The sequence below is a fragment of the Sapajus apella genome, unplaced genomic scaffold, assembly GCF_009761245.1.
Source record: "Sapajus apella isolate SASKATOON/1434 unplaced genomic scaffold, GSC_monkey_1.0 scaffold48, whole genome shotgun sequence".
NCBI lineage: Eukaryota > Metazoa > Chordata > Mammalia > Primates > Cebidae > Sapajus > Sapajus apella.
In genome coordinates, this window is record NW_022436988.1 from 10,202,921 (window position 1) to 10,227,024 (window position 24,104).

Below are 24,104 nucleotides of genomic sequence, written 5' to 3' on the forward strand. Positions count from 1 at the left end.
CACCCAGCCCCTTCCCACCTGCAGGCTCATCAAACACCTCGACGGGCTTCCCGAGTGGGAAGCGGTGATGTCATCTCCAGGCCTGAACAATCAGGTCTTTCACGGCAAGACGATAACAATCAAAACAGTCTGTAAGGGCCTGCCACGCAAGAACACACACGCTCATCGCACAGGGGAGGATCTGAAGGCCGGGGTGAAGCAGGGCTTGTCAGGAATATGCCATTCTCCTTTCATAATCAGCCGGTCAGGGAATATAGCCTGGAGAGCAAGGCTGCAGGTCGCCGTCCCCTCGCTTGCCAATTCTCAGAGAAATCCATGACTCTCTCCACCACTCTCCTGAGGGCGTGCACCTCAAACTGCAGAACTACAGCCCAGGTTGAGCAGCAATCCGCGCTCAAGCAGCAGTGTCCCACAGCACAACTCCAGGGGGCGCCATGCTCAGAGAACACAAGGTGAAAAGTACCCCTGGAATTGTGCACCATTGAGGTTTGAGAGCAACCACTGGTTTTGGACTAAGGGAGCTGAGGCCTGGTGGTTCTCAAAGGTGGGCGTTCAGCCCCAGGAATCTGTCGTGCCACAGCTAAGCTCCCTGGAAGCCTGCACTCCACTGAGCCTAGAAATTCTCAAATGAGATGCATGAGATCAGGTGTTCTGCACACACAGTCTGAGCAGTTTTTTGTCATCCAGCTATTTGCTGAGGAAGCAGCTCATTTACCCTGTTGTTTACTCCAGGTCTGTGGGTGTCAACCAGGCGCAATTCCCCCCCACCCCGGGGACATTTGGCCATGTCTGGAGGCATTTTGGTTTTCACAACTGAGAGGTTGCTGCTGGCATCTAGTGGATGGAAGCTGGGGATGTGGCCAGGCGTGGTGGCTCACACCTGTAATCCCAGCACTTTGGGAGGCCGAGGAGGGCAGATTACGAGGTCAGGAGTTGGAGACCAGCCTGACCAACCCTGTCTCTACTAAAAATACAAAAATCAACTGGGCGTGGTGGCACGTGCCTGTAGTCCCAGCCACTTGGGAGGCTGAGGCAGGAGAATTACTTGAACCTGGGAGGCTGAGGTTGCAGTGAGCTGAGATCACGCCACTGCACTCCAGCCTGGGTGACAACAGAGTAAAACTCTATCTCAAAAAAAAGAAGAAGAAGCCGGGTATGCTGCTAAACACCCTACATGCCCAGAACCACGCGCCACAACAAAGAATTCACGGTGCAAACTGTCAGTAGTGGTGAGGTTGAGAAATCCTGCTGTGGATGACGGGCTCCACTCCATTAAACCCTGGAGGTCTCTGGCCCACATCTCCCGGAGTCTGGCCTGCTTTCGCTGTTGACCAGAACAGGCCAGACCCTCAGCTCAATAGCCAAGTGGGTGTCAGGCAGCGTCTGCCCCTGTCTCCCTATGCTTTGATGGGTCTGTGTGAGCCTCAGAAAACCCAGTGTGTGTGTACACCGTAGCAGTTAGGAGATCCTGCTCTGTCGCTTCCCAGCTCGGTAACCTTCAGGGCCAGTTATTAACTTATTGAGCATCCATTTCTCCATCTGTAAAGTGGGAACAATGGTGAAAACTGCTCATGAGATGGTTGAGGGGACAAGGCGTGTTGCTACATGTGATGTGCTTACAAGCACGCCCAGCACGTAGTAACCCTCAATCAGTAACAGCAGTGGTTGCCATCATTTTTACTGTAGCCGGAGGACCTCAGGCTGCCTCTGATGGGTGCGGGAATGAAAGACTTGGGCTGGTTTCAACCGCGAGCGGTTGCGGCGGGGTCTGCAGTGCTGTGCACAGATCCTGGCACATGCTCTATGCTGCTGCTGACCCGAGCTGAAAGCATTTCCCAAGCTCAAGACCTGAGACATTCTGAAGTCAGAGGTTTGAGTGGAGATGGCTAATAAATGTCAAGGGGACCCCCTGAGTAAATCACTCAGCAGAGGCATATGCCTCCCAAAGATGGGGTAGGGACCCCTGGGATGGTATCTCACACTTCAGCCTTGGGAAACACCTGAGTTACAGCTGGGGTGTTTAACACTCAGGTTTTTCCGAAAAATCTGGCAGATTCAGCTGAGAAAGAGTCACAGAAGGCTGGGTGCAGTGTCTCACACCTGTAATCCCAGCACTTTGGGAGGCTGAGGTGGGTAGATCGCCTAAGGTCAGGAGTTCAAGACCAGCCTAGCCAACGTGGTAAAACCCCGTCTCTACTAAAAAATCAAAAAAAAAAATAGTCAAGCATAGCGGGGGGTGCCTGTAATCACAGCTATTTGGGAGGCTGAGGCAGGATTAAATTGCTTGAACCTGGGAGGCAGAGGTTGCAGTGATCCAAGATCATACCACTGCACTGCAGCCCGGGCAAGAGACTAAGACTCTGTCTCCAAAAGGAATTTAAAAAGAGTCGCAGAGAACACCAGATACCACATGTGTAAGAGAGACAGGCCTTGGCTTGAATGCATGTTTTATTTTTGTTTGTATGTTGGCTTGGACTTAGAGAAGGGGAGAGAAAGGAAGACCTGGCTCAGCCCCGCCAGACCCTCTCACATCTTGGCTTACTCTGTTCCTTCTTTCTGGAGGAAATGCATTTCCCCATCTTTATCTATTAAAGTGGTCCCCATCCTTCAAAGTCCATCTTGGATGTCGCTTTCTCCACAAAGGTTTCCTGGATCATCTGTCTCTGCCAAGTTCATCTTCCCCCAATGCTCTGTGCCTCTCTGATGGCTGTCAGCAAGCTCCACGCTGTGTCGTAGTCATTTGCAGGCAGGTCTTTTGCCCTGTATCAGATTGTATGTTCCTTGAAGACAGGGCCCTTCCCAATGTCTTCCTTCCTATGTGGCATGAGCTCTTGAACATGGCCGGGGCGTAGTGGCTGATCCCGGAGTGACTCCTGAGAAGTGGCTTCCAGGTGGCCAAGTTGCCACTGCAGGACATGGTTCTGCCCAAGAGGTCATAGAATTAAGAAGGCTGAGGCACACCCACTGTAGAAGAAATTGGCGCGAGGCTGGGAGGTCACCAGGCTTGGGGAATGGAGGCTTAAGTGCCTCTCTCATCGCTGCCTCATTCAGGAGACTTGGGCAGTTTTACCAGCGACTGCTATTTAAAGAGCACCCAACCCACTATGGCCTCCACAAACCTTTCTCCACAAAGGTTTCCTGGATCATCTGTCTCTGCCAAGTTCATCTTCCCCCAATGCTCTGTGCTTCTCTGATGGCTGTCAGCAAGCTCCACGCTGTGTCATAGTCATTTGCAGGCAGGTCTTTTGACCTGAGCTGGGCCTGGCACGTCACAGTGATCATTTGCCATCCACACGAGAGCGCTGCCAATGCCCATTTTTCAGTTAACAGAAAGGCTGAGTTATGTGTAGCTCGCGCTGGGGCACACATGCATCTGGGGTCCCACCCGATGTGTTTGACTGGTATGTTTGACAGTCCTACCCATCACATGGCCTCCAAGGCATTGAACTTGTCTGCATCTCCTCTTTCTACCTTAACAATCTTAACCATCAAGGCGGTGAGCCAAGCGACCTCCAAGGACCCTCACTTTTAATGTGAGTGGTGATGGCGGGGGGCACTGAGGAGGAGGAGGATGCTGGAGATGAGAAGTCAGCTCCTGGGGTGAAACAGGGTCAGAGAAAGCAGGAACAACTTCCTGCCGGGGATGCCTTTCTTCCTGTTGCCCACTGCTTGGGATTAGTAGTCTCTGAAGATACAAGGAGGGAGGCCCTTCTTGCCTAGCAGCCTGCTGGGACCCTGGCCGTCGGTCATCAGCCTCTACCGGGTTGGAAGAGCAAGGGATGAGAGAGGCCTCTGGAAAAGAATCTCAGGCTGTCCGCCTCTGCCACTGCATCCAGCCTGAAGAGGCACCGGCCCCTTTCCCCTGCCTGCCCCTTTCCCCCGCCTGCACCTCCTTGGCCTCCCTTATGGGCCCAGCCCCCTCCATCTGCTAGGAGTCATTATTTGTGTGTGGGCCCAGTGCCTTCCCAGCCTCCTCACAGGTCAGCCCCGGGGGTTTCCTAAGCAGCCTGAATTGCTTCTTTGTGTCCCTACCCAAGACAGCAAAGTGTCTGCTGCTGTCCCTGCAGGGAGGCCACCTCTTCTGCCTCTGCCATGCCCTGCCGGCTCCTGGGTGTCACTCAGGGCTGGGCTGCAAACAGCAGTCCACAAGGACCAACCCAGCATCTCTGGGGCCGGCGAGGGTTTCGGGGAAGCTGGTTCTCTAGAGGGAAGTCGATCCAAGGGGCTAAAAGTGGCCCAAATTTGCATTAGACCATTGCAAGTGTCAGGCAGGGCTTTTTACTTTTTCAGACATCTGCTTAGCTTCCAGGATTCTGTATAGATCCTCTGTGGGGAATTAAAATTCTTCCCCTAGCTTGCCTCTGCCACATACCCTGTTTCTGAGTGCTTCTGAGGGTGACCAGCTCACATCAGTTACCTGGGGACTGTCCCAGGTTTAGCACCCAAAGTCCTGCATCCTGGGAAATCCCTCCGTCCCGGGTGAACCGGAGTGGTTGGGCACCGTGGTTCCTGTCCCAAAAGGGACACTGTATTCAGGGAATTCTGACTTCTTCACATACTGGCCTGCACACTGCTAATGAGATAAACCATTGCTACTCACTCCTGCCCAAAGCCAGAGAAGTCAAGTGACCTGTCATCTTCCTTCTTGCCGGTCTCTCTTCCATCTCTGCTCCTCTTTTATGTTTATTTTTATTTATTTTGTTTGTTTGCTTTGAGACAGACTCTCACACTGTTGCCCAGGCTGGAGTGCAGTGGCTCGCCTCTTCCAGCGCACTGCAACCTCCACCTCCCGGGTTCAAGCGATTCTCGTGCCTCAGCCTCCCTAGTAGCTGGGATTACAAGCATGCACCACCATACCTGGCTAATATTTGTATTTTTAGTAGAGACCGAGTTTCACTGTGTTGGCCAGGCTGGTCTCGAACTCCTGACTTCGTGATCTGCCCGCCTCTGCCTCCCAAAGTGCCGGGATTACAGGTGTGAGCCACTGTACCTGGCCTATTTTTTAATTTTCTTAACAAATGATTTTGAAATACGCCTAATAATTCTGTTCTTTTTTGTTCTTCTTTTTTCTCTTATTTTTATTTATTATATACAGAGAGGGTCTTGCTATGTTGCCCAGGCTGGTCAAACTCCTGGGCTCAAGCAGTTCCCCTGCCTCAACCTCGCAAAGTGCTGGGATTACAGGTGTGAGCCACTACGCCTGGCCTTTGATGTTTAAAAATAAAACTATGGCCGGGCACAGTGGCTCATGCCTGTAATCCCAGCACTTTAGGGAGCCAAGACAGGCGGATTGCCTGAGCTCAGGAGTTTGAGACCAGCCTGGGCAACACAATGAAACCCCGTCTCTACTAAAATACAAAAAAAATTAGCTGGGCATGGCAGTGTGTGCCTTTATTCCCAGCTACTTGGGAGGCTGAGACAGGAGAATTGCTTGAACCCGGGAGGCGGAGGTTTCAGTGAGCCAAGATCCTGCCACTGCACTCCAGCCTGGAGACAGAGTAAGACTTTGTCTCCTAAATAAATAAATATTAAAAATAAAAATATAACAGAAAATGAACTTTTAAAATAAACCCCGATTCCTCCAATGCTGGATGGGACCCCCCTTCCTGGTGGTTCTCTGGGTCTACCTCCCCCTAGCAAATTCTAATTCCTAAGGAAAAGCAAGAGAAGTCTGGACGCCTCGAGGCAAACCCTGCCTCCCTGAGACCGTCCTTGCAGACAGACCCAGGGTTCCTCCCCAGGAGAAGTCTCATCGGGACTGCTCTTGTCCTTGCTGGTGCAGCTCAACCCCAGGAGTCATCTGCCCCGCTCCTCCCCAGTGACACCCTGCCCTGTTGACCCTCCCCACCCGCCTCCTCCCTCTCCGTCCCTTTCCACACTCCCTCTCTCCTCTCCTGTGCCTCTCCACAGGGATGGCCCTCTCCTGGCCCTTCTTGAGAGATCTCTGCCTTTTTGCTCTGATTCAGGCTCTGGTGACAGGTTCCCATGGGACTTGGCTTGTCACGGAAGGGACAAGGGACCTTGTTAGGGGACAGCCTGCGATTTCTTTTCTAACAGAGCCCTTCATCTCCACTTCCCTCTCCTTCCTATTAATGTATCATGGTCCAGACTAGTAATGGTGTCTTTGTGCTACTGCTGGGGAGGAACAGAACCCAGAAGACAGCAGCTTCCCTGTCTTCGGAAGGGCATGGGTTTATAATTTCCCCCTTGCTTTTGAATGCTGTTTTGAATTTTTCATAGCCCATCCTGGAAAGGAAACCTCTCATCTGGGCTTTCCCTTCCAGGAGCTTAAAGGATGGAGAGAATGGCCCGCCAAACCCCACCTGCCCAGGATCGTCAGCACAAAGTGTTTAGTTAGACTGGAGGCCTTGCAGAAATGCACAGCAGGGTTGCAGGAGGGAAGCTGGTGAGCCTGGGGCATCCTCTGTGCCACCAGCCCCCCTGGAGGCTGCCCTTGTTCCTCTTCACAGTTTCCCACCCTGCAGCCAATCTAGGTCTCACGGCTCCTAAGTCAGCTCAGGGCTCACCCCGACCACCAAGAGGCCATCCCTGCCACGGGCCGCTCATTATTCTCCGTCGCTTCTGTTATGCGTCGATATCCCCAAATGCCACCCTCTTTGCTACTCCTGGCCTCTGTTGCTCCAGATCTCCTCCAGGGCCCCCCAGATCAGATCTTGTATACAGTAAGCACCCTGGCTGTAGACTCCTGATGCATTCATTAGTGGCCACAGGTGTTCTCGGCTCCCAGACATTGCTGGGAGTCAGGATAACAGGGGAAGGGGCTCCTGGGAGGGAGACAGGCTTGGCCTTCATCCTCATCCTCACCTCCTCTGACACCTGCTTAGGGCAGTAGCTCTCAAGGCCATGGCAGACTCTTAAAATCTGCATACACGGGGCCCAAGGCCACGGCAGTAAACCAAGATCTCCAGATCAGGGCCCAGGCATCGGCATTTGCTGGCACTCCCGTGACTGGCATGTATCATCAGGTCTGAGAGCTGTGGATTCAAATCCCATTCTGCAGCTGACGCAGGTGATGGAAGAAGAGGAGAGGGCTGGAAGGGATGGGGCCCTTCACTGGTCACCCCCACCAGTGGCCCTCTGAGAGTTACCCAACATGCAGCGGGGCGAGGGAACATGGATGGGCCTGTGCGTGTGCATGTGTGTGTGTGTGGAGAGCCCAGTGAAGCCGTGTTGTGCATGACGGGTAGGAAAGGCAGAGAAGCCGTGGTGCCCGCCCTTGCTGAGAGCAAAGGAGCCCGGAGTGTTCAGGAGGGACTCTGTGACCGCCCAGCAAGGCAATGCCCTTGGCAGGATCCAGAGGGCGTGGCAGCTGTTTGGGCTGGAAGCCCCGTGCCAGGGCTGGGGCAAGGCAGAGGTAATGAGGCTTGCCAGGGATGGAAGAATGGCGTTTCTGTGCTGCTTATCAGGACGATGGCTCCCACACAGGATGTGGAGGAGGCTCCCATACCCTGCCTGGCCATGGCTGTAGTCAGCACTGTGTCACGACGAGGACTTTGGACGGGGAGCCCCACCCCTGACTTGCCAGTGACATTGGGCTGGCCACTCTGTGGCTACAGTCGTGGTGAGTCATGCACCTGCCTGCGAATAGGAGGTGCAGGCAATGGCAGCGGACTGAGAGCCAGCCACCAGGTGCCTGGCAGGGGCCAAGAGGTCAGAAGCCTTGGCCTTCCTCATTGGAAAGAAACCTTGCACTCAGGGCTTTACAGAAGGTCAAGGAGGCTGGTTGTATTTTTGCTGTCATCTTGAGGGCTGCAAGGAGATACTGAACCAAGTTGCAGGGGCTTATGAGATATTGGCAAGAATTTGTCCTCACCAGAAATATATTCGCATGCCTCTGACCCCTGGGATAGGAGCTCAGGGTCGGCTTGCACATGAAACCGGTAGCAGAAGCCGCGAGTACAGGCTGTATTTCTGCCCAGGGCTGGTTAGGACATGCTTCGCAGCATCCTATAACTGAAGCAGGGCTCAGCAGTGTCTTCCAAAGCTAGCATTTGAGTCCTAGGCCCATGGCCCTGGAGGGAAGAAGTGAGGCTATGAACTCCAGTCCTATACGTCTTGCAGAAGCCAGAGTCCACATCTCCTGGGAGTTTCTGTACACCCAAGCAGACCCACCAGGGAACACAATATCTGAAACGCCTTCAGGTTGCGCAGTGGTTCTTGCCAAAATCTTACAAGTGATGTAAAAATCTCACGGAAGTGTCAACAAGAACAAATGAATGAATGCTGATGGGAATTCAAGCACAGATGAACCATAAGCAAAACAGCCAAGCCAGGTGTCTTTGAAACAGAGCTTTGTAGAGGAATGAGTTTCAGTTTCAGGGTGGAAAATTGTCGTCTCTCTTGGAAAGAGAGGACTCATGAGTTCTTGGAAAAGCCTTAAGGCCCTGTCTCTGTCAGCTCACACTGCAACCTCAGCGATAACACTCACCCCCACCCCAGGACAGGCATTTATTAGGTGCTTACTGCATACCAGCTCCCGCGTGCTAAGGGCTTTAGAAGGACCATCCCAGGTAATCATATCAGCAACCTGTGAAGGAAGGATGGGTATTATTGTTCAAATTCTATTGTTGGAGAAATGGAAAATAGCACAGCTAACAAGGCACAGACCCTGGACTTGGACAGAAGAAGTCAGACTGCAAAGCCCAAACTTCAGCTACCCCATGCATGGCCATGAGAACGTAAGAAGAGACAGGGTCTTCAATGCCCAGGGTCTGTGGTTTCATCTTGTCAGATCTTTCTGCAGCCACTGAGCTATCAGGGCAGGGGTCAGCAAACTGCAGCCCATGGGCCAAATCTGGCCCACCAGTTGTTTGTGTAAATAAAGTTTTATTGGAACACAGCCACACTCAATGGTTTATATATTGTCCATAGCTGCTTTCATACCTGCAAGGGCAGAGTTCAGTGGTTGCAACAGAGACTCAGTGGACTGCAAAACCTAAAATATTTACTATCTGGCCCATGAGAGAAAAAGTTTGCTGCCCTCTAGATCAGATGAAGTTGAAGCATGCTGAGGCCCTCAGTCAAAGGAGAGCACATCTTTGGTTGATATTGACGGGGATTTGGGTAGACACGTGGCAAACGCTGAGTGATGCAGCTTTTGCGGACATGCCCTGGGCTGGTGTGGTCTGACCTCCATTTTGACCAGTCTGACCAGTTTCATGTGCAAGCTGACCCTGTCTTCTTATCTGTCCACTCCAATTTCATGAACAATCCTGCCTGCAGGTTGGAAAGACAGGCTCAATGGCCCTGTCAGCCCCAAGATGCCATATTTCCTTTATTAAGGAACTGATTATTTTTCAGATGCCATCACTTTTCAGATGGCCCCTGGGGAGGCTGCACTTGTCCCTTGTCACAGTTTCCCATCCCCCAGCCAGTCTAGGCCCCACGGCTCCTAAGTCAGCTCAGGGCTCTTTTCCCCCGCCCCAACCAAGGGGGACCGACCCTGCCACAGGGTGCTCACTATTCTCCATCACTTCTGTTCCACGTCCGTATCCCTGAATACCACCTGTTTTGCTGCTCCTGTCCTCTGTCGCCCCGGATCTCCTCCAGAGCTCTCCAGATCAGATCCTGTACACAGTAAGCACCCTGGCAGCAGGCTCCTGATGCATTTAGTAGTGGCCACAGGTGTCCTTGGCTCCAGCCTGTGTTGGGAATTGGGATAGCCGGGAAGGGTTTCCGGGGTCGGGGGGAGGTGGGCTTGACCGCTTTCCTCATCCTCACCTCCTCTGACGCCTGCTTAGGCCAGTGGCTCCCAACGCTGTCGCACGCGCTTAAAATCAGCACACGGGGCAGATTTTAAGCTGAGGTAGATGCTTAGGGGCTCACTGTAAACTTGTCAAAAAGGGATGGGATGGGCATTAATTACATGAACCACATGGGAGCTCAGTGGTGACAGGCGTGAGATTCTGTCAGGGCTGGTTTTTCCTAAGAGTCTACTTGACTGGCAGACTTGAGGTGGGGGCTGTTCTTCCTGAGGTATCTGGAACTATGAGCTTCGATGAAATATGTGCAGGAGTTGGGGGGTATAAAGGCCAAGCCCTGAAACAAAGTGGAGGTCAGATACTAAACTAGGGATTCTCCTTAGTGTTCTTTGCTGGAGGCTGGAACTTGGGTCACAGCCGGAGCAGGCCTGACAGGACCTTCAGGGCCATAAGTGTGTCCCAGTCCTGCAAGCCTGGGGCAGGTCATGGGCAGGGACGCCCAGCTGCCAGTCTACAACACTCACGTGCCTCTGAGCAATGGGTAGATTCCTTTGGGCAGGAAGATGGATAGACATGAGCCGGTTGACCTGAAAGTCCAGTGACGATAGTGTTTCCCTTTTCTATCCAGTCTACCCACAACTCCCTCGGGCCACACACCAGCATTACTTAGCGAGTGACACCCTATTCTCATCCCCTTTAGATCTTTGTTGTTCAGATGGCCCTTCATGGAGGGGCTACTCCTTGGACCTGTCGGGCCAAGGTAGAGTCTCATGCGCAAAAGGACCTTCCTAAGGCACTGGGACGGACCCCATTTCCCTCCAATCATGCCCCTGCTTCCTGTGCAAGTTGACTTTTGGCTGATTTGGTGTAGTCTGCACAATGAGGGTTCTTCACAGTTAAGCCTGTGTTGTCTCCATGGCTAAATACTAAGCCCCCTGCAGCCAGGCATGCGTCACAGATCGCATTTGTACGCATCGCATTTTGCTTCTCTCTCCTTTCACACTCCAATGCCTGGTTTGTGCAGAAAGTAGGTTCTTGAAGACAGGCATCTACCAGCACAGCCCCTCACTGTCCTGCAGAGGCTGGAGGTGAGAGGATCACAGGGAGCATCACGGGGGCCCAAAGAAACACAGTGTTGGTGCCAGACCTGCAGAGCCCATGGAGAAGCTGAGCCCAGAGCCAGATCTGTGGCACCATCAGCGTCTGCAGCTGCACTTCCTTGTCCCATTTCTGAAGTTGCTTCTGGATAAAACGTGATATACGTGTTTCCATGCTGTCACGGAATAAAAACCAAAATGCATTGAGCACCTCTCTATGCTAGAATGTAATAGGCATTATGGGGTCATGAGGTCACTCGGCAATCCTTCATGGTAGATATTATGGTCCTCAAGTTGCATATAAGAAACAGAGATATAGGCCACGTGTCGTGGCTCACGCCTGTAATCCCAGCACTTTGGGAGGCCAAGGCGGGCAGATCACTTGAGGTCAGGAGTTCGAGACCAGCATGGCTAACATGGTAAAACCCCATCTCTACTAAAAATACAAAAATTAGCTGGAAATCACTTGAACCCAGGAGGCGGAGGTTGCAGTAAGCCAAGATCATGCCATTGCACTCCAGCCTGGGCAACAGAGTGAGACTCCATCTCAAAAAAAGAAAAACGAAAAAGAAATGGAGGTAGAAAGTAAAATGAAAAGTGCAAAGTTATACAGCCACGTGGCAGAACTCAGGGCATCCTGAGAGCCAGCCAGCGTGTTCTCTGTTGCAGCAAAGCACTGTAAGGACAGAGCCTACCCAGGACGCAGGACAGCATGACGGGCAGAGGGCTCGTGTCATTCCCTCCTGCTGCCCATGCTCCTTTTTTTTTTGAAATGGACTTTTGCTCTTGTTGCCCAGGCTGGAGTGCAATAGTACAATCTTGGCTCACTGCAACCTCCACCTCCAGGATTCAAATGATTCTCCTGCCTCAGCCTCCTCAGTAGCTGGGATTACAGGCATGTGCTACCATGCCCGGCTAATTTTGTATTTTTAGTAGAGACAGGGTTTCTCCACATCGGTCAGGCTGGTTTCAAACTCATGACCTCAGGTGATTCGCCCACCTCGGCCTCCCAAAGTGCTGGGATTACAGGTGTGAGCCACCACATCTGGCTTCCATGCTCTTTACTTACACACATGTCCTGACCTTTCTCCTTCCTCTCCTACAGAAGGTCACAGGTCTCCTCCTGGCTCCCCAGTATCCAAGGAGGTCCAGACCTTGGCCAGGGACTCCCATTGTGTGGGCACCTGTTCCAGACAGCAGCCTTCATGTGCTTTCTTGGTTTTTCAGGAACTTGGCCATTGGAATCGGGATCCAGAATTTTCCTGAGGGCCTGGCTGTCAGCCTTCCCTTGCGAGGGGCAGGCTTCTCCACCTGGAGAGCTTTCTGGTAGGTGCTGCCCGAGGGCAAGGTCACGTCTGATGTCAAGTGCTCACAGTCCTCCATGTGGGCTTTTTTCTGCAAGAACAGCTTCTCCTACCTGGCAGCCAATCTGAGGCTCCTGGTGAAACACCGACAACTCCAGTGACTCTTGTACCCCAAGGCTGGGGGACCCTCAGTCTCATCTTCTGATTTTCATCCTCGACATAAACTAACCTGATTGGCTGTGTTTCCTATTTTAAAGCCCTCTGTGGAGAGGCACGCCATGCCCATTCAGGGTTAGGCTCTGGGAGAACCGAGGTGGACCAGATGTCCACTCTAGATGTCAGATGCCTTAGCCTGCACTCACATCACCACTGCCCGTCCCCAGGAGGCGTCACAGTATCTCCTGTCATAACCCCCTGTTGATGTGAACATAAGAACCACGTCAGATGCTGTTGTACTCATACCTAGTATTCTCATCTTCCCCAAAGAGCTTTCTACTCTATTCCTTAATTGTGTCTTCCAATGTCAATGGTGAGTCCCCATGTTTCAGAGTAGGGAGCCATAGCCCAAAGAGTCAGATGACCAGCTCAAGTCACCTGGTTCATCAGCGGTGGCCCAGAGACTGGAAGTCTCACTTCCCTTGAGGTCAGGAGTTCAAGACCAGCCTGGCCAACATGGCAAAGTCCCCCTCCACGCAGGACTCCGAGCCTCAGAGCACTTCTTTGTTAAAACAATCGCTACTCTAGAATGTGTGGTAAGAGCATTTGAAAAGACAGCCAGTGACAGTTTCAGAATGCCTTCCGTGTTACAGGGCCTTATGGCTTACAAATTCTTACATATCCTGAAATGACTTTATTTCCACCCTCTGGTATCTCTTCTTCCATTGTTGGAGTCTGCGGAACACAGCATTTGGGCAAGGACAGAGCAAGGTGGCCTTAGAGGTTGTTGTTATTACTATTTGTGTGTGTCTGTGAGAGAGATGGAATCTTGTTCTGTCATTCAGGCTGGAGTGCACGATCTTGATCTCAGCTTACCGCAACCTCTGCCTCCTGGGTTCAGGCAATTCTTGTCCCTCAGCCTCCTGAGTAGCTGGAATTACAGGTGTGCACCACCACGCCTGGCTAATTTTTTTGTATGTTTAGTAGAGACAGGGTTTTGCCATGTTGACCAGGCTGGTCTTGAACTCCTGACCTCAAGGGATCCCCCCACCTCAGCCTCTCTAAGTGCTGGGATTACAGGAGTGAGCCACTGCACCCAGCCAGGGACTCTTTTTTACTATAAAAACTGTAACTGTTATTTTCTACAGTCAGGGAACCAGGGGAGACTAGAGAAAGGAGTGGTGCCTTTGTGGTCGACATCCAGACCCTGGGAGGAAACTTGTTTCTCTCACTCTAGTCTGGACTTGACATCAAACTCACTTTTTCCTGAGGTGACAAAGCCAAGGCCAAGAATTCTATAAAGCAGAGAGCTGCCAATTCCTCTGGACTGTGCATGAAAGCCAGGAGAACCAGGAAGCAGCCCCCTCCTGAGAGAATTCTGCAGCAAAAAGCGCATCCCACGTCCACTGCCTGCTGCTGGCCAAAAAGAGGCAGGCAGAAGGTGGGAGCTCACAGTGCCCTCACTGCCTTCCTGACATCTGGGGAGGCGGGGCAAGGAAGACGTCTGTCACCCCCATCTTACAGATGGAGGGATTGAGGCTCAGAGGCAGTGTAGCCTGCTGAACCCCTACAGTGAGAAAGGGGCCGCAACACTTTGTCTGTTGGGGTTCTGTAGTGGCAGGTGTCTTTCGCCCGTGCAGCTCAGGCTGTGGGGTTCCAGCTCATCTCCTGCTCTTGAAATTCTCACTCCTCACATGTGTTGCTGTGTGCATCAGAGCTCATTGGATTTCAGGTGGTAGAGACCTCCCCCTGCCCCTTACTAGCTCAAATAAAGGGATTTCTTTCTTTTTTTTGAGACAGAGTTTCACTCTTGTTGCCCAGGCTGGAGTGCAATGGTGCAATCTTGGCTCACCGCAACCTCTGCCTCCTGGGTTCAAGGGATTCTCCTGCCTCAGCCTCTCAAGTAGCTGGGATTACAGGCATGCACCATCATGCCTGGCTGACTTTTTAAATATTTTTAGTAGAGACAGGGTTTCTCCATGTAGGTCAGGCTGGTCTCGAACTCCTGACCTCAGGTGATCGGCCCACCTCGGCCTCCCAAAGTCCTGGGATTACAGGCGTCAGCCACTGCACCTGGCCAGGGATTTCTTAGCAGCAGAAATCTCACCTTAATCCAAGATGGAGGTGAGGGAGACAGCTCTCCGTGCACACATGGCCAGGTGCAGCAGAGGGGGTTGGGTGCAGCCCCTTCAATAGGGGGAACTCCCAAACATGCCAGGTACAACTGACTGTCCTTGGGAAATGCCCATATCATTCCTCATCAGTGTCCTGTCAGTCGGAAGACAGTGTAGGCCTCCACTGCTGGTGGGTCCCTAACATGTATGTGGCCATGCAACGTGATGTTACTCATCCATAAAAAGGAAGGAAGTACTGATCCATGCTGCAACATGGATACACCCCGAAAACAGTGTGCTAGGTCAACAAGCCAGTCAAAACGGACCATATATTATGTATTATTCCAAGTATATGAAATACCCAGAAGAGGAAAAAAAGTAGATTCGTGATTGCCAGGGGCTGGAAGGAGGGAGAGAGTGGGAGGGGGCTGGCCAGTGTTTGTGGGGTTTGTTTCGGGGTGATGAAAATGTTCTGGAATTAGATAGAGATGGTGGCTGCGCAGCTTTGCAATTACACTGAAAACCGCAGGACTGGATACATGAAATGGACATGTCATATAGTATGTGAATTCTATCTCAATAATGCTATTATTTTTTAAAGACCATGCAGGAAAATTAAAACCCTAAAGATAATTGGGGGGTGAGGGTCTACTGTAACGGCTTCCTAGGGAGTTTGGGAAGGAGAAAGAGGTGGTTAAAAAAACAATTATGTGGCCGGGCACCCTGGCTCACGCCTGTAATCCCAGCACTCTGGGAGGCAGAGGCAGGTGAGTCACCTGAGGTCAGGAGTTCGAGACCAGCCTGGCCAACAGAGTGAAACCCCATGTCTACTAACAGTACAAAAATTTGCCAGATGTGGTAGTGGGTGCCAACAGTCCCAGCGACTCAGGAGGCTGAGGCAGGAGAATCACTTGAACCAGGAGGCAGAGGTTGCAGTGAGCAGAGATAGCGCCACTGCATTCCAGCCCGGGTGACAGCGCAAGACTCTGTCTCAAAAAAAAAAAACGAAATGAAACAAATGAACTCACTAACAACAACAGCAACAAAGCAATGATGTGCCGTTGCACTGCCATGCTCAGCTATGATGTCGAATGACACGCATCCATGTGCTGGGGTTGAGTCCACCGTCTGGGCTTGTGGAGCGTCTGCTTGCCTCCCCCTGCAGGGGTAAATGTCTCTGTTCTCTCCTTAGGTACGGGCAGCTGAGCGGCATGGTGGAGCCCCTGGCCGGGGTCTTCGGTGCCTTTGCAGTGGTGCTGGCTGAGCCCATCCTGCCCTACGCTCTGGCCTTTGCTGCCGGTGCCATGGTCTACGTAGTCATGGATGACATCATCCCGGAAGCCCAGATCAGGTTGGAGAACTGTCCCTTCCTGTCTATCCCTGTCCCAGTCCCAGCTGGGCCCCCAGCCTTGGGAGGTGCTCTTTCTTCATTTGCTTCTCCTTTCATTACCCACCCCCGTCTGCCCCTTCCCAAGATCGTCCCCACTCCCTCCCTAACTGTGCTCTCTGAAACTAAAAGAAAAGCAGCAAAGGGCAGGTGGGTCAAGAAATAAGGTGACACCAGGTAGTGGCATACATACCTGCCCCTTGTCCCTGGATGCAGTAGACTATCATTTTTGTATATTCTCTCTCATCCTCTCTCTCAGTTCTCTGGGGCTGGAACGAGGGGAGAGGTGAGCTCTAAAATGTCATTCAGGGTGATACAGGCATGTCCTCATTGCTATAAGCCAGGTGTCAGTGGGTGGGAATAAGGCTTTCCTTGTTTTCATTTTAGTTGTCTTTTTTTTCTTTTGAGGCAGAGTCACGCTCTGTCGCCCAGGTTGGGGTGCATTTCAGCTCACTGCAATCTCCGCCTCCCAGGTTCAAGTGATTCTTGTGCCTCAGCCTCCCAAGTAGCTGGGACTACAGGCACCCACCACCGCGCCCGGCTAATTTTTGCATTTTTAGTAGAGACAGGGTTTTTCCATGTTGGCCAGGCTGGTCTCAAATCCTGACCTCAGGTGATCTGCCCGCCTTGGCCTCCCAAAGTGCTGGGATTACAGGCGTGAGCCACCGCTCCCAGCCTGTTTTGGTTTTTATAGAAGAATAATTTTGAAGCTAGCTTTCCAGGCCAGATTAAATAATATCTTTAAGAAATAATCACCGCTCTTTATTACTCAAGTATACACCACAGAACCATCATAGGTGACCTTGGGCGAGTGATTTCTTTGCCTCAGTTTCCCTACCTGTAAAATGAGGATAATTAGGACACTGACCTCATGAGGCTGCTTTTTGGGGTTCTATGAGTTCATCAGTTGGCCTGGCACATAGTGAGCCCAAGTAAATGTTACCACTGTTGATGGTAGCGTGCTTTCTCTTGGAACTGGACGTTGCAGTAGATACTTTCAGCCTAGCCGTGGCCTCAGGGGACATTAAGGTCTTACTTTTCTCTCTGTCCTTCCCTTCCAGTGGTAATGGGAAACTGGCATCCTGGGCCTCCATCCTGGGATTCGTAGTGATGATGTCACTGGACGTCGGCCTGGGCTAGGACTGAGACGCTTCGGACCCCAGGAAAGGCCACGCGAGGGAACGGCGGTGGTTGGCTTCTACAGGACCACAAGCCTCTTTCTTCCCATTAAAACTTTTTCTTCCTTTCTGTCTTCTTCATCTCATTATCCTGATCGACTCTGATTATAATAGGACCATTTTTACTTTGCTTTGAGGGAGGTTTTGATTTTATGGGGAATTTAAAGGTGTCATGGAAACACAGATTTTTGTTTTGGCCACTGAATGGACTCTCTCTTCAGTGGGGTTATCAAGGAACTTCAGATCAGGGAAATCTCTGCTTTGGGACCCTCTGTCTCCCTCCCAACTCCTCAAGGTCACCTATAGAAGCAAGCTACCAAGAGACGTCTCCTAAGCATTTTGGTGGCCTAGTGACTCAGGGCAGAGTGGCCAGCACACCTCTCATCCGCCCCTCCTGCTCCCGCCCTGCTGAGCCTCTACCCATCTAAAATGCTGTAACTGGAGCATCATAACTATAGCAAGCTACTTTTCAAGGCTGAGCCAGCCCAGAGAAGAGCACGCCTTCCTCTACCTCCTCCCAACGAGATACTACATGGGAGGGGGGCACAGACAAAGAGAAGGAAATTGGCTAGTCTGGCTTTCTTTTAAGGCAAAGATTGACATTATTGAAGGAAAGAGGATGAGAACAGCTGTAAGCTCACAGTGAGCCCTGTGGAAAGAAGACAGAGTGTGGGTTTGATCCGAGCACTCTGCTCTCAATGGATTCCAGCAGCAAAGCAGTTTGTCATGCTTTCCAAATTTCCTAGGCATTTATTTTGATAAGTTTATAGCCATCACTTTTCTAAGAGACTTGGAGACACCAGCAAACTGCTAGAACGCAAACTCTTTATTTACCAAAAGAAGGCGCCGCTTCAGTTAACCCACGTGAATGAAAGACTTGTGGAGTCTGCAATGGGTCCTTCCCTCTTGACCATTTGGTAACTTGTAACCTGACCAAAAACTTGAGCTCCAACAGGCCTTGGCAGAGGGCTTAGGACGGGAAAGGAAGAAGGGGATAGGAAAAGAAGAGAAAATTTTATATTTCCCCTTTTAAGTAAATTTTAGCCAACTTGTCATTCTGAAATATTCCTATAAAGAATGAGTCGAACTAGACCAGAAGCCAGCCTACCCCTTCATACATAGCTTCTCCAACAGGGATAACAATGGCCTGCCCACTTCAAACATAGGTAAGGCCTGCCGTCCTCATTAATGAAAGGAACACATGGGACTTTGGGCTCTGCTGAGAAGGCAGGCAGCCCCGGAGCCAGGTATGCAGGCATTGCGGTTGTCAGTGTCTGCTCTCAGAGTTTACACATTCAGTTGCTTCCAAGGGTGAATCTCCTGCTCTGTGAATGCTATCAGACCCCAAAGGCCAACCTTGGGCTGGGTCTGGGTATGTTCTTCCAAAGCACTGATGATCAAAATTGAAGACACATTCAGAGGTTTGATTGGTTGAGATTAACTGGTGTGGTGTATGTGTGTTTTATTTTTATGTCTTTGTATGTAGTTCTATATAACGCAGATTGTGCTTTCTGATGGACGAGACCTCATAACTGTGATTAATTATCAATAAAGGAGATGTCGTGGATGACCTGTGTTACATTCAGTCCTTCTCAAAGCTGCTTCTTTGCAAGGATGATCAGTATAAGACCTATTAAAGTTGGAACTAACACCTCCCTGACCCAACACCAGGAGAGAGAAGGAAGGAGCTCAGATGGGAAGGGCTAGTCAGATTCTTGGTTGCAACAACAGCATCCAACAGCAGCTTACCTAAACAGAAAAGGAAATGAATGGAAGGCAAGTAGGGAACTCACAGGCTCTTTTGGAGAATTGGGCATGAAAATGGGTTGTATGCAAGAAAGGATACAGAGGTCTGGGGCCATGACCCACTCATACCTGGAGAATAGCTTGGTTTAGATGCCACGGCCCTCAGAGCTGGTCCCTAGATCCTGGACACCACTAATGAAACTGCTGTACCTTGATGCCACCACCATTACTGCCACAAGAACAAACTCTACACTCAATCCTGTGTCCTGGCTCCACATTCAAAGTTCTGGGTCAGGACGTCCAGCTGCCAGAACTTAGATCCCATGCCCGTGAACTAGATGATCTTGCCCCTTCCCAAGACTCAAATAATAGTGGATTTTCCAAATTTTGGAATGAGTTCATACGGTACGGAACCAAAACAGAAAAAAAAAAAGGTTTGTTAAGTTCATTACAGCCTGACTGTTTCGTTGTTCCATATCAACATATACTCTAATTCCTCTAGTTTCACTTAAAGAAAAAACTCTTGCTTAAAACATGTAGCTATTCCTCATACAATCAAAACTTCATCCCCTGCGCAATGGGAGTTACCCCAATGTCTTTCAACCCCTGTACTCAAGGTCTCTGAGTAATGGATACCCCCTCCCAGTGGGATAACAAGCCTATCTCATTCTGTATCTTTGAGCTGAAGTGTAAAGTTAACCATAACTGTGCACCCCATATACAATAAAACGAAGAAAGGGAGAGCAAAGAGACAGTTAACATATTTCAGGATACACACAACACAGGAGGTACAAGTAGAGGCTACGGCTCTCATTTCCTGCCCTGGAGAAGAGATCTTGGATGATGTTTAGGTGTCCCTCTTCCAGTTTCTGTTCCGAGCATGCTGTCTTCAGCCAGTACCTCAGATAAACGGAGCCGTGACCCTTTTCCTCCTTCCTAAGGGCACAGAGACCAACATGGCCCTGCCTATGTGCATGATGGCAACTGTCTTCCTTTAACTCCCACCCCCGGAAGAGGAGGACGAGGAGACTGCTGAGACGATCTCTTGAATGTCATTCACAGCCACCACCCTGGCCTGTACCCTGTGGTATAGCAGCACTTTCCCAGGACTAGTCACTGCTGCCAGCCTTGTTAACCCACTTTTTTTTTTACCTAATGGCATGTGAAATTCCAGGTGGCTAGCCAACATGTCCAGACCATTGCTGTACCACCCTTTTTCAGCTCAGCATCTATATATACTCTAATTCCCCAAATTTCACCTTAAAAAAAAAGTGTCTAATGGAACCATCACTCATACAAACGCTTTATATCCCCTTTCCAAAGGGAGCCACCCCCATGGCCAGCCGCCCCAGTGGTGCAACCTTCCTTTCCTGGGTACTAAAATTGCTAATTGGCGGAAGAAAAAGGTGAAGAGAGAGTCATTCAGTAAGATGGAAGTCGCACCACCCCTACTTCCCCTTCCTCCAGATCTATTTAGTTTGGCTGTGGGAGAAATGGCACACCACGTGATGTTCCCTAGTCCAGAACAAACAGCATCTTAAAGGACGGTATTTCAGTCTCCTTAGGTATGATCGTCTCTCAGTCCTGAAATGAAATCTTCAATAAATCATGTCACAGCTGAAGACAGATGAATGCTTCTGGATGACAGGATCCATTGGCAAGGGTATCACCCATTGCTTTCCCTCTTTCACTGTAAAGTGAATTCTGTGGTCAGAAGCAATTTTGTAGAGCACGCTACTGATGATCTACAAGCAGGGAGGTCAATTCCAAACACAGACATACGAGCCCATTTCAGTGAGAAGAAATCACTGCTCTTCCCATAATGGAAGAGGTCCAAAGTTATCAGTCTGCAACTAAGTAGTCCATGGTGTCCCTGGAGTCTGGTCCGTTGCAGGGGTCAGGGGTGGTCACTGATGACCTTCTGCACTCAGGGGCCAGGTCTGCATTGATCATGGAAAGCCGAAGTAGTTGAATCTATCACAGTTCCTGCATTCCCAGCACGGTCATTTCTGCTCATGAATCAGTTGAGGAAGCAATGATGTGTCTGGAGAAAGAAATCACCACACATAAGCAGATGGCCTGGTTCAGTCCATTAGTATTAGCTCTTGCCATAGTAGGTATTTTGGATGATGTTTAACTCAAGCATCAAATTTCGCCCATTCTGAGGAGTGAAGCCACGTACGTGTTCCCACACCTCTCCTCTTCGTCAAGCCTTCAATCATGCTTCTTTCTAGTCTGTGACCAGTTGAGCAGAATCCTCCATCTACACTGCTCGGAAATTGGTGTAGCTCCTTGTGTCAAACTTTCTTTCCATCCAAGCAAAGTGAACACAGAGTTATGTCCATCAAAGTCCCCTCCCTAGGAGATTCTCCCCTCACCTGCTGTCTTCACTGGACCATAACATCACAGTCATCTATTTAGAAGGTAAGCCAGCGTATGGTGTGAGGCTACCTGTAAATGAGGCTTAGTGGTTTTTCTTCTCTTAGTCACTGGTTCTTGGGAAATCCCCTTGGAGGCCAGTGTTAGATTGATAGGGTCAGGCGTAGGCACACAGGGAATGAGCTACCTGTGCATCTGATGTACTTGTGCCTTATGTACCTGATGTAAAGACTAGTCCCATGTAAGTCATTTCCAGTTGGTAATGGGGTTTTATGAGTGTGTTAGATGACCCAGCACATGACGGACAGCTCAGGTCGCAAATGACATGTAATACATTAGGGATAATAATCACTTAATGTCCAGTGGTCAGTCCAATTCAGAGTCATTCCCATCTTCTCATGCCAACACAGTCAATCCATAATCTCTGCAAAGTACATCAACAACGTCAGACCAATGTAAAATGATGACCTTCCACCAATTTACTAAGTACCCTCAATTAGGAAAATCCCGAAATCATGTTGGTTTCTAATCCTTATCCTTACTGGTTTGAGTTTGCCACTGTCCTTCTTTCTGAAGTGCTGGGATCTAACTGTCCATTCTGGCGACGGTCGAGGGTAATGCATGAGAAGAACTGACTTGTTCTTGCAGGTGACTGCAAAGGAGGCAAAGAAATGCAGTGTCTTTATGAAGTGCTTCAGAAGACTGGAGAAGAGGGTTTCCGCTGAAACAAAGGAGGCTTTTTGAGGATTCCTGATTGAGAGAACTTCAGGTTTTCCAAATCCTCTCATTTATCTCCATTTTGATTCTCTGGGTCTCGCCCCTTCCTGATTAATGCCCCAAATTTCTTTAGCAAGGCCATGATTTTTACCAGTGTAGAAATTTGGCCAGCCCTCCGGATTGAATTTTACCTTTGGTTTTTGTTTTGTTGTTGTTGTTTTTGTTTTTGAGACAGTCTCACTCTGTCACCACAGCTGGAGGGCAATGGCACAATCTCAGTTCACTGCAACCTCCACCTCCCAGGTTCCAGTGATTCTCGTGCCTCAGCCTCCAGGGTAACTGGGACTACAGGTGTGCACCACTGTGCCCGGCTAATTTTGTATTATTAGTAGAGACAGGCTTTTACCATGTTAGCTAGGCTGGTCTCAAACTCCTGACCTCAAGTGATCTGCCTGCCTTGGCCTCCCAAAATGCTAGGATTACAGGTGTGAGCTATGGTGCCCAGCCCTTCTATTTTTTCAGTTGTATGGACTCAAGAAGGAAGAGGGTATTTCAGAACTGCCATAGGAAGCCCTTGGCTTGGTTTAAGTCTCTCCCTTTAGCCAGTAACTTCGGGATTTGAGCTTGCCAGTGTCTTTAAGCTGTGTGGCATAGCTTAACAGGACTGCCTGGCCAGGTGTGGTGGCTCACGCCTGTAATACCAGCACTTTGGGAGGCAGAGGCAGGCGGATCATTAGGGCAAGAGCTCGAGACCATCCTGACCAGCATGGTGAATCCCCACTCTACTAAAAATACAAAAATTAGCTGGGCGTGGTGGCGCACGCCTGTAATCCCAGCTGCTGGGGAGGCTGAGGCAGACGAATCGCTTGATCTCGGGAGACAGAAATTGCATAGAGCTGAGATGGAGCCACTGCACTCCAGCCTGGCGACAGAGGAGACTTCGTCTCAAAAAAAACAAAAAACAAAAAAACCAGGACCCAGGTGACTGGTATAATGAGAAGTAGAGAGGTGGGGGCAGGTGGCAGCGTCTGGATCTTCTCTGTGGGGTCCTAATAGAAGACATCTTCATCCTGTGCTGTGCTGAAGACGGACTGAAAGGCCATTGCTCAGGTATTCACTCTACCAGGCTGGGGACTTTCCGCCCTCACCACTTCCTTGAATTTCCCCTGAGTTAGATATTATTGTCCTGACTCTACCCGTGAGGACAGGGACGCAATGGCAGGGTGGGCTCTGGCTGTGCGTGGAGGGGGCAGGACGCGGAAACCGGGCTCCCCCGCGCCTCGCCTGCAGCTGCAGCTTCGCGCACAACGCCCGGCACGCCTCTCCTCCCGGGTAATTGGTGGTTGAATCTGTGCAAGTTGGAAGCAAATGAGAGTCCAGCGGCTGTGCTTTCCCATTCCTTTTAGACTGAGGCAAAGGCAAAAATCTGCGGTGTGAATTATACAGTTCCGGGAATTTCATCAGCGCCCCCCACGCCCGGCACTGCCTGGGGGTCTTTCTAAGCCACAGACGTCCCTTCCCAGGTCCTGTCCCTTCCCCTCCGCGAATAGCCTAGTCTCAACCCAGGGGGCAGGTGTGATCCGGCTCCGCGCTGGGGCCAGGTGAGGCCGGGCTCCCTGCCCCGACGCACGTTCCCGGGGCGCGGCGCCAGGTCGGCGGGGCCTGCGGGCTGTGCCTCCCCGGGGCGCCGGGCGTGGCACCGGGGGCAGATCCCCGGGCGGTCCTGTAGGGCGGGCGGAGGGCCGCTGTTTACCTGCGCGGGGCGGGGGCGGGACTCGCGGCGGTGCCCGGGCTTTGCACGCAAGAGGCGATGCACCTCCGACGGGGAGGGACGCAAGGGGCGACCACCGTTACCTGGCTTGGCGATACCGAGGCCAGTCGGACACCCCGCCCCCACTCCGGCGGTCTGTGGGCGGCTGCCCTCACTTTGCCCCTTCCCAGGGTGGATCCAGATTTGGGGACCAGAAGTGTATACAACATAGGGAACGCCCTTTGGAAAAAAAATAATACAGAAGTCTTATCACGTAACTTAGGTGCAGGGCTTTTATGGAAGGGGGCCTGCGAGTGAGGGTCCCCGAAGCCCAGACTTCCTTGGCTTAAAGTAACCTCACCCCTGTATCAGGGCAGCGAGGCCTGAGGTGCTTCGGGGTTTAGAGACTTCCCAGACACTGCAGGAACCCCATTTAGTTAATTCACTTTTCCTTCATCTTCCCACTCAGCCCAGCCCAGCAACTGGGAGAGGGGGTGGTGGCGTGTTCAGAGGTAGGAGGAACCCAGCCCACAATGTGCTTTTCTCTCCTGCCC

General features: G+C 51.0%; 1 protein-coding gene across 7 annotated transcripts in view; it reads left to right on the forward strand.

The window, feature by feature from the left end:
• The window catches only part of SLC39A11 (solute carrier family 39 member 11), a 448,139-nt gene extending 429,611 nt beyond the window's left edge, over positions 1-18,528 (forward strand). For 6 of the 7 annotated variants that reach the window (XM_032241865.1, XM_032241864.1, XM_032241867.1 and 3 more), the window contains 3 exons: positions 12,047-12,145; positions 15,586-15,744; positions 16,842-18,528. In XM_032241865.1, coding sequence (XP_032097756.1) covers positions 12,047-12,145; positions 15,586-15,744; positions 16,842-16,920 — 337 coding nt within the window. In that variant the 3' untranslated portion in view covers positions 16,921-18,528. The remainder of the gene's footprint in view (positions 1-12,046; positions 12,146-15,585; positions 15,745-16,841) is intronic. The other variant, XM_032241868.1, reaches the window with a different exon arrangement.
• The last annotated feature ends 5,576 nt before the right edge of the window (positions 18,529-24,104 follow it).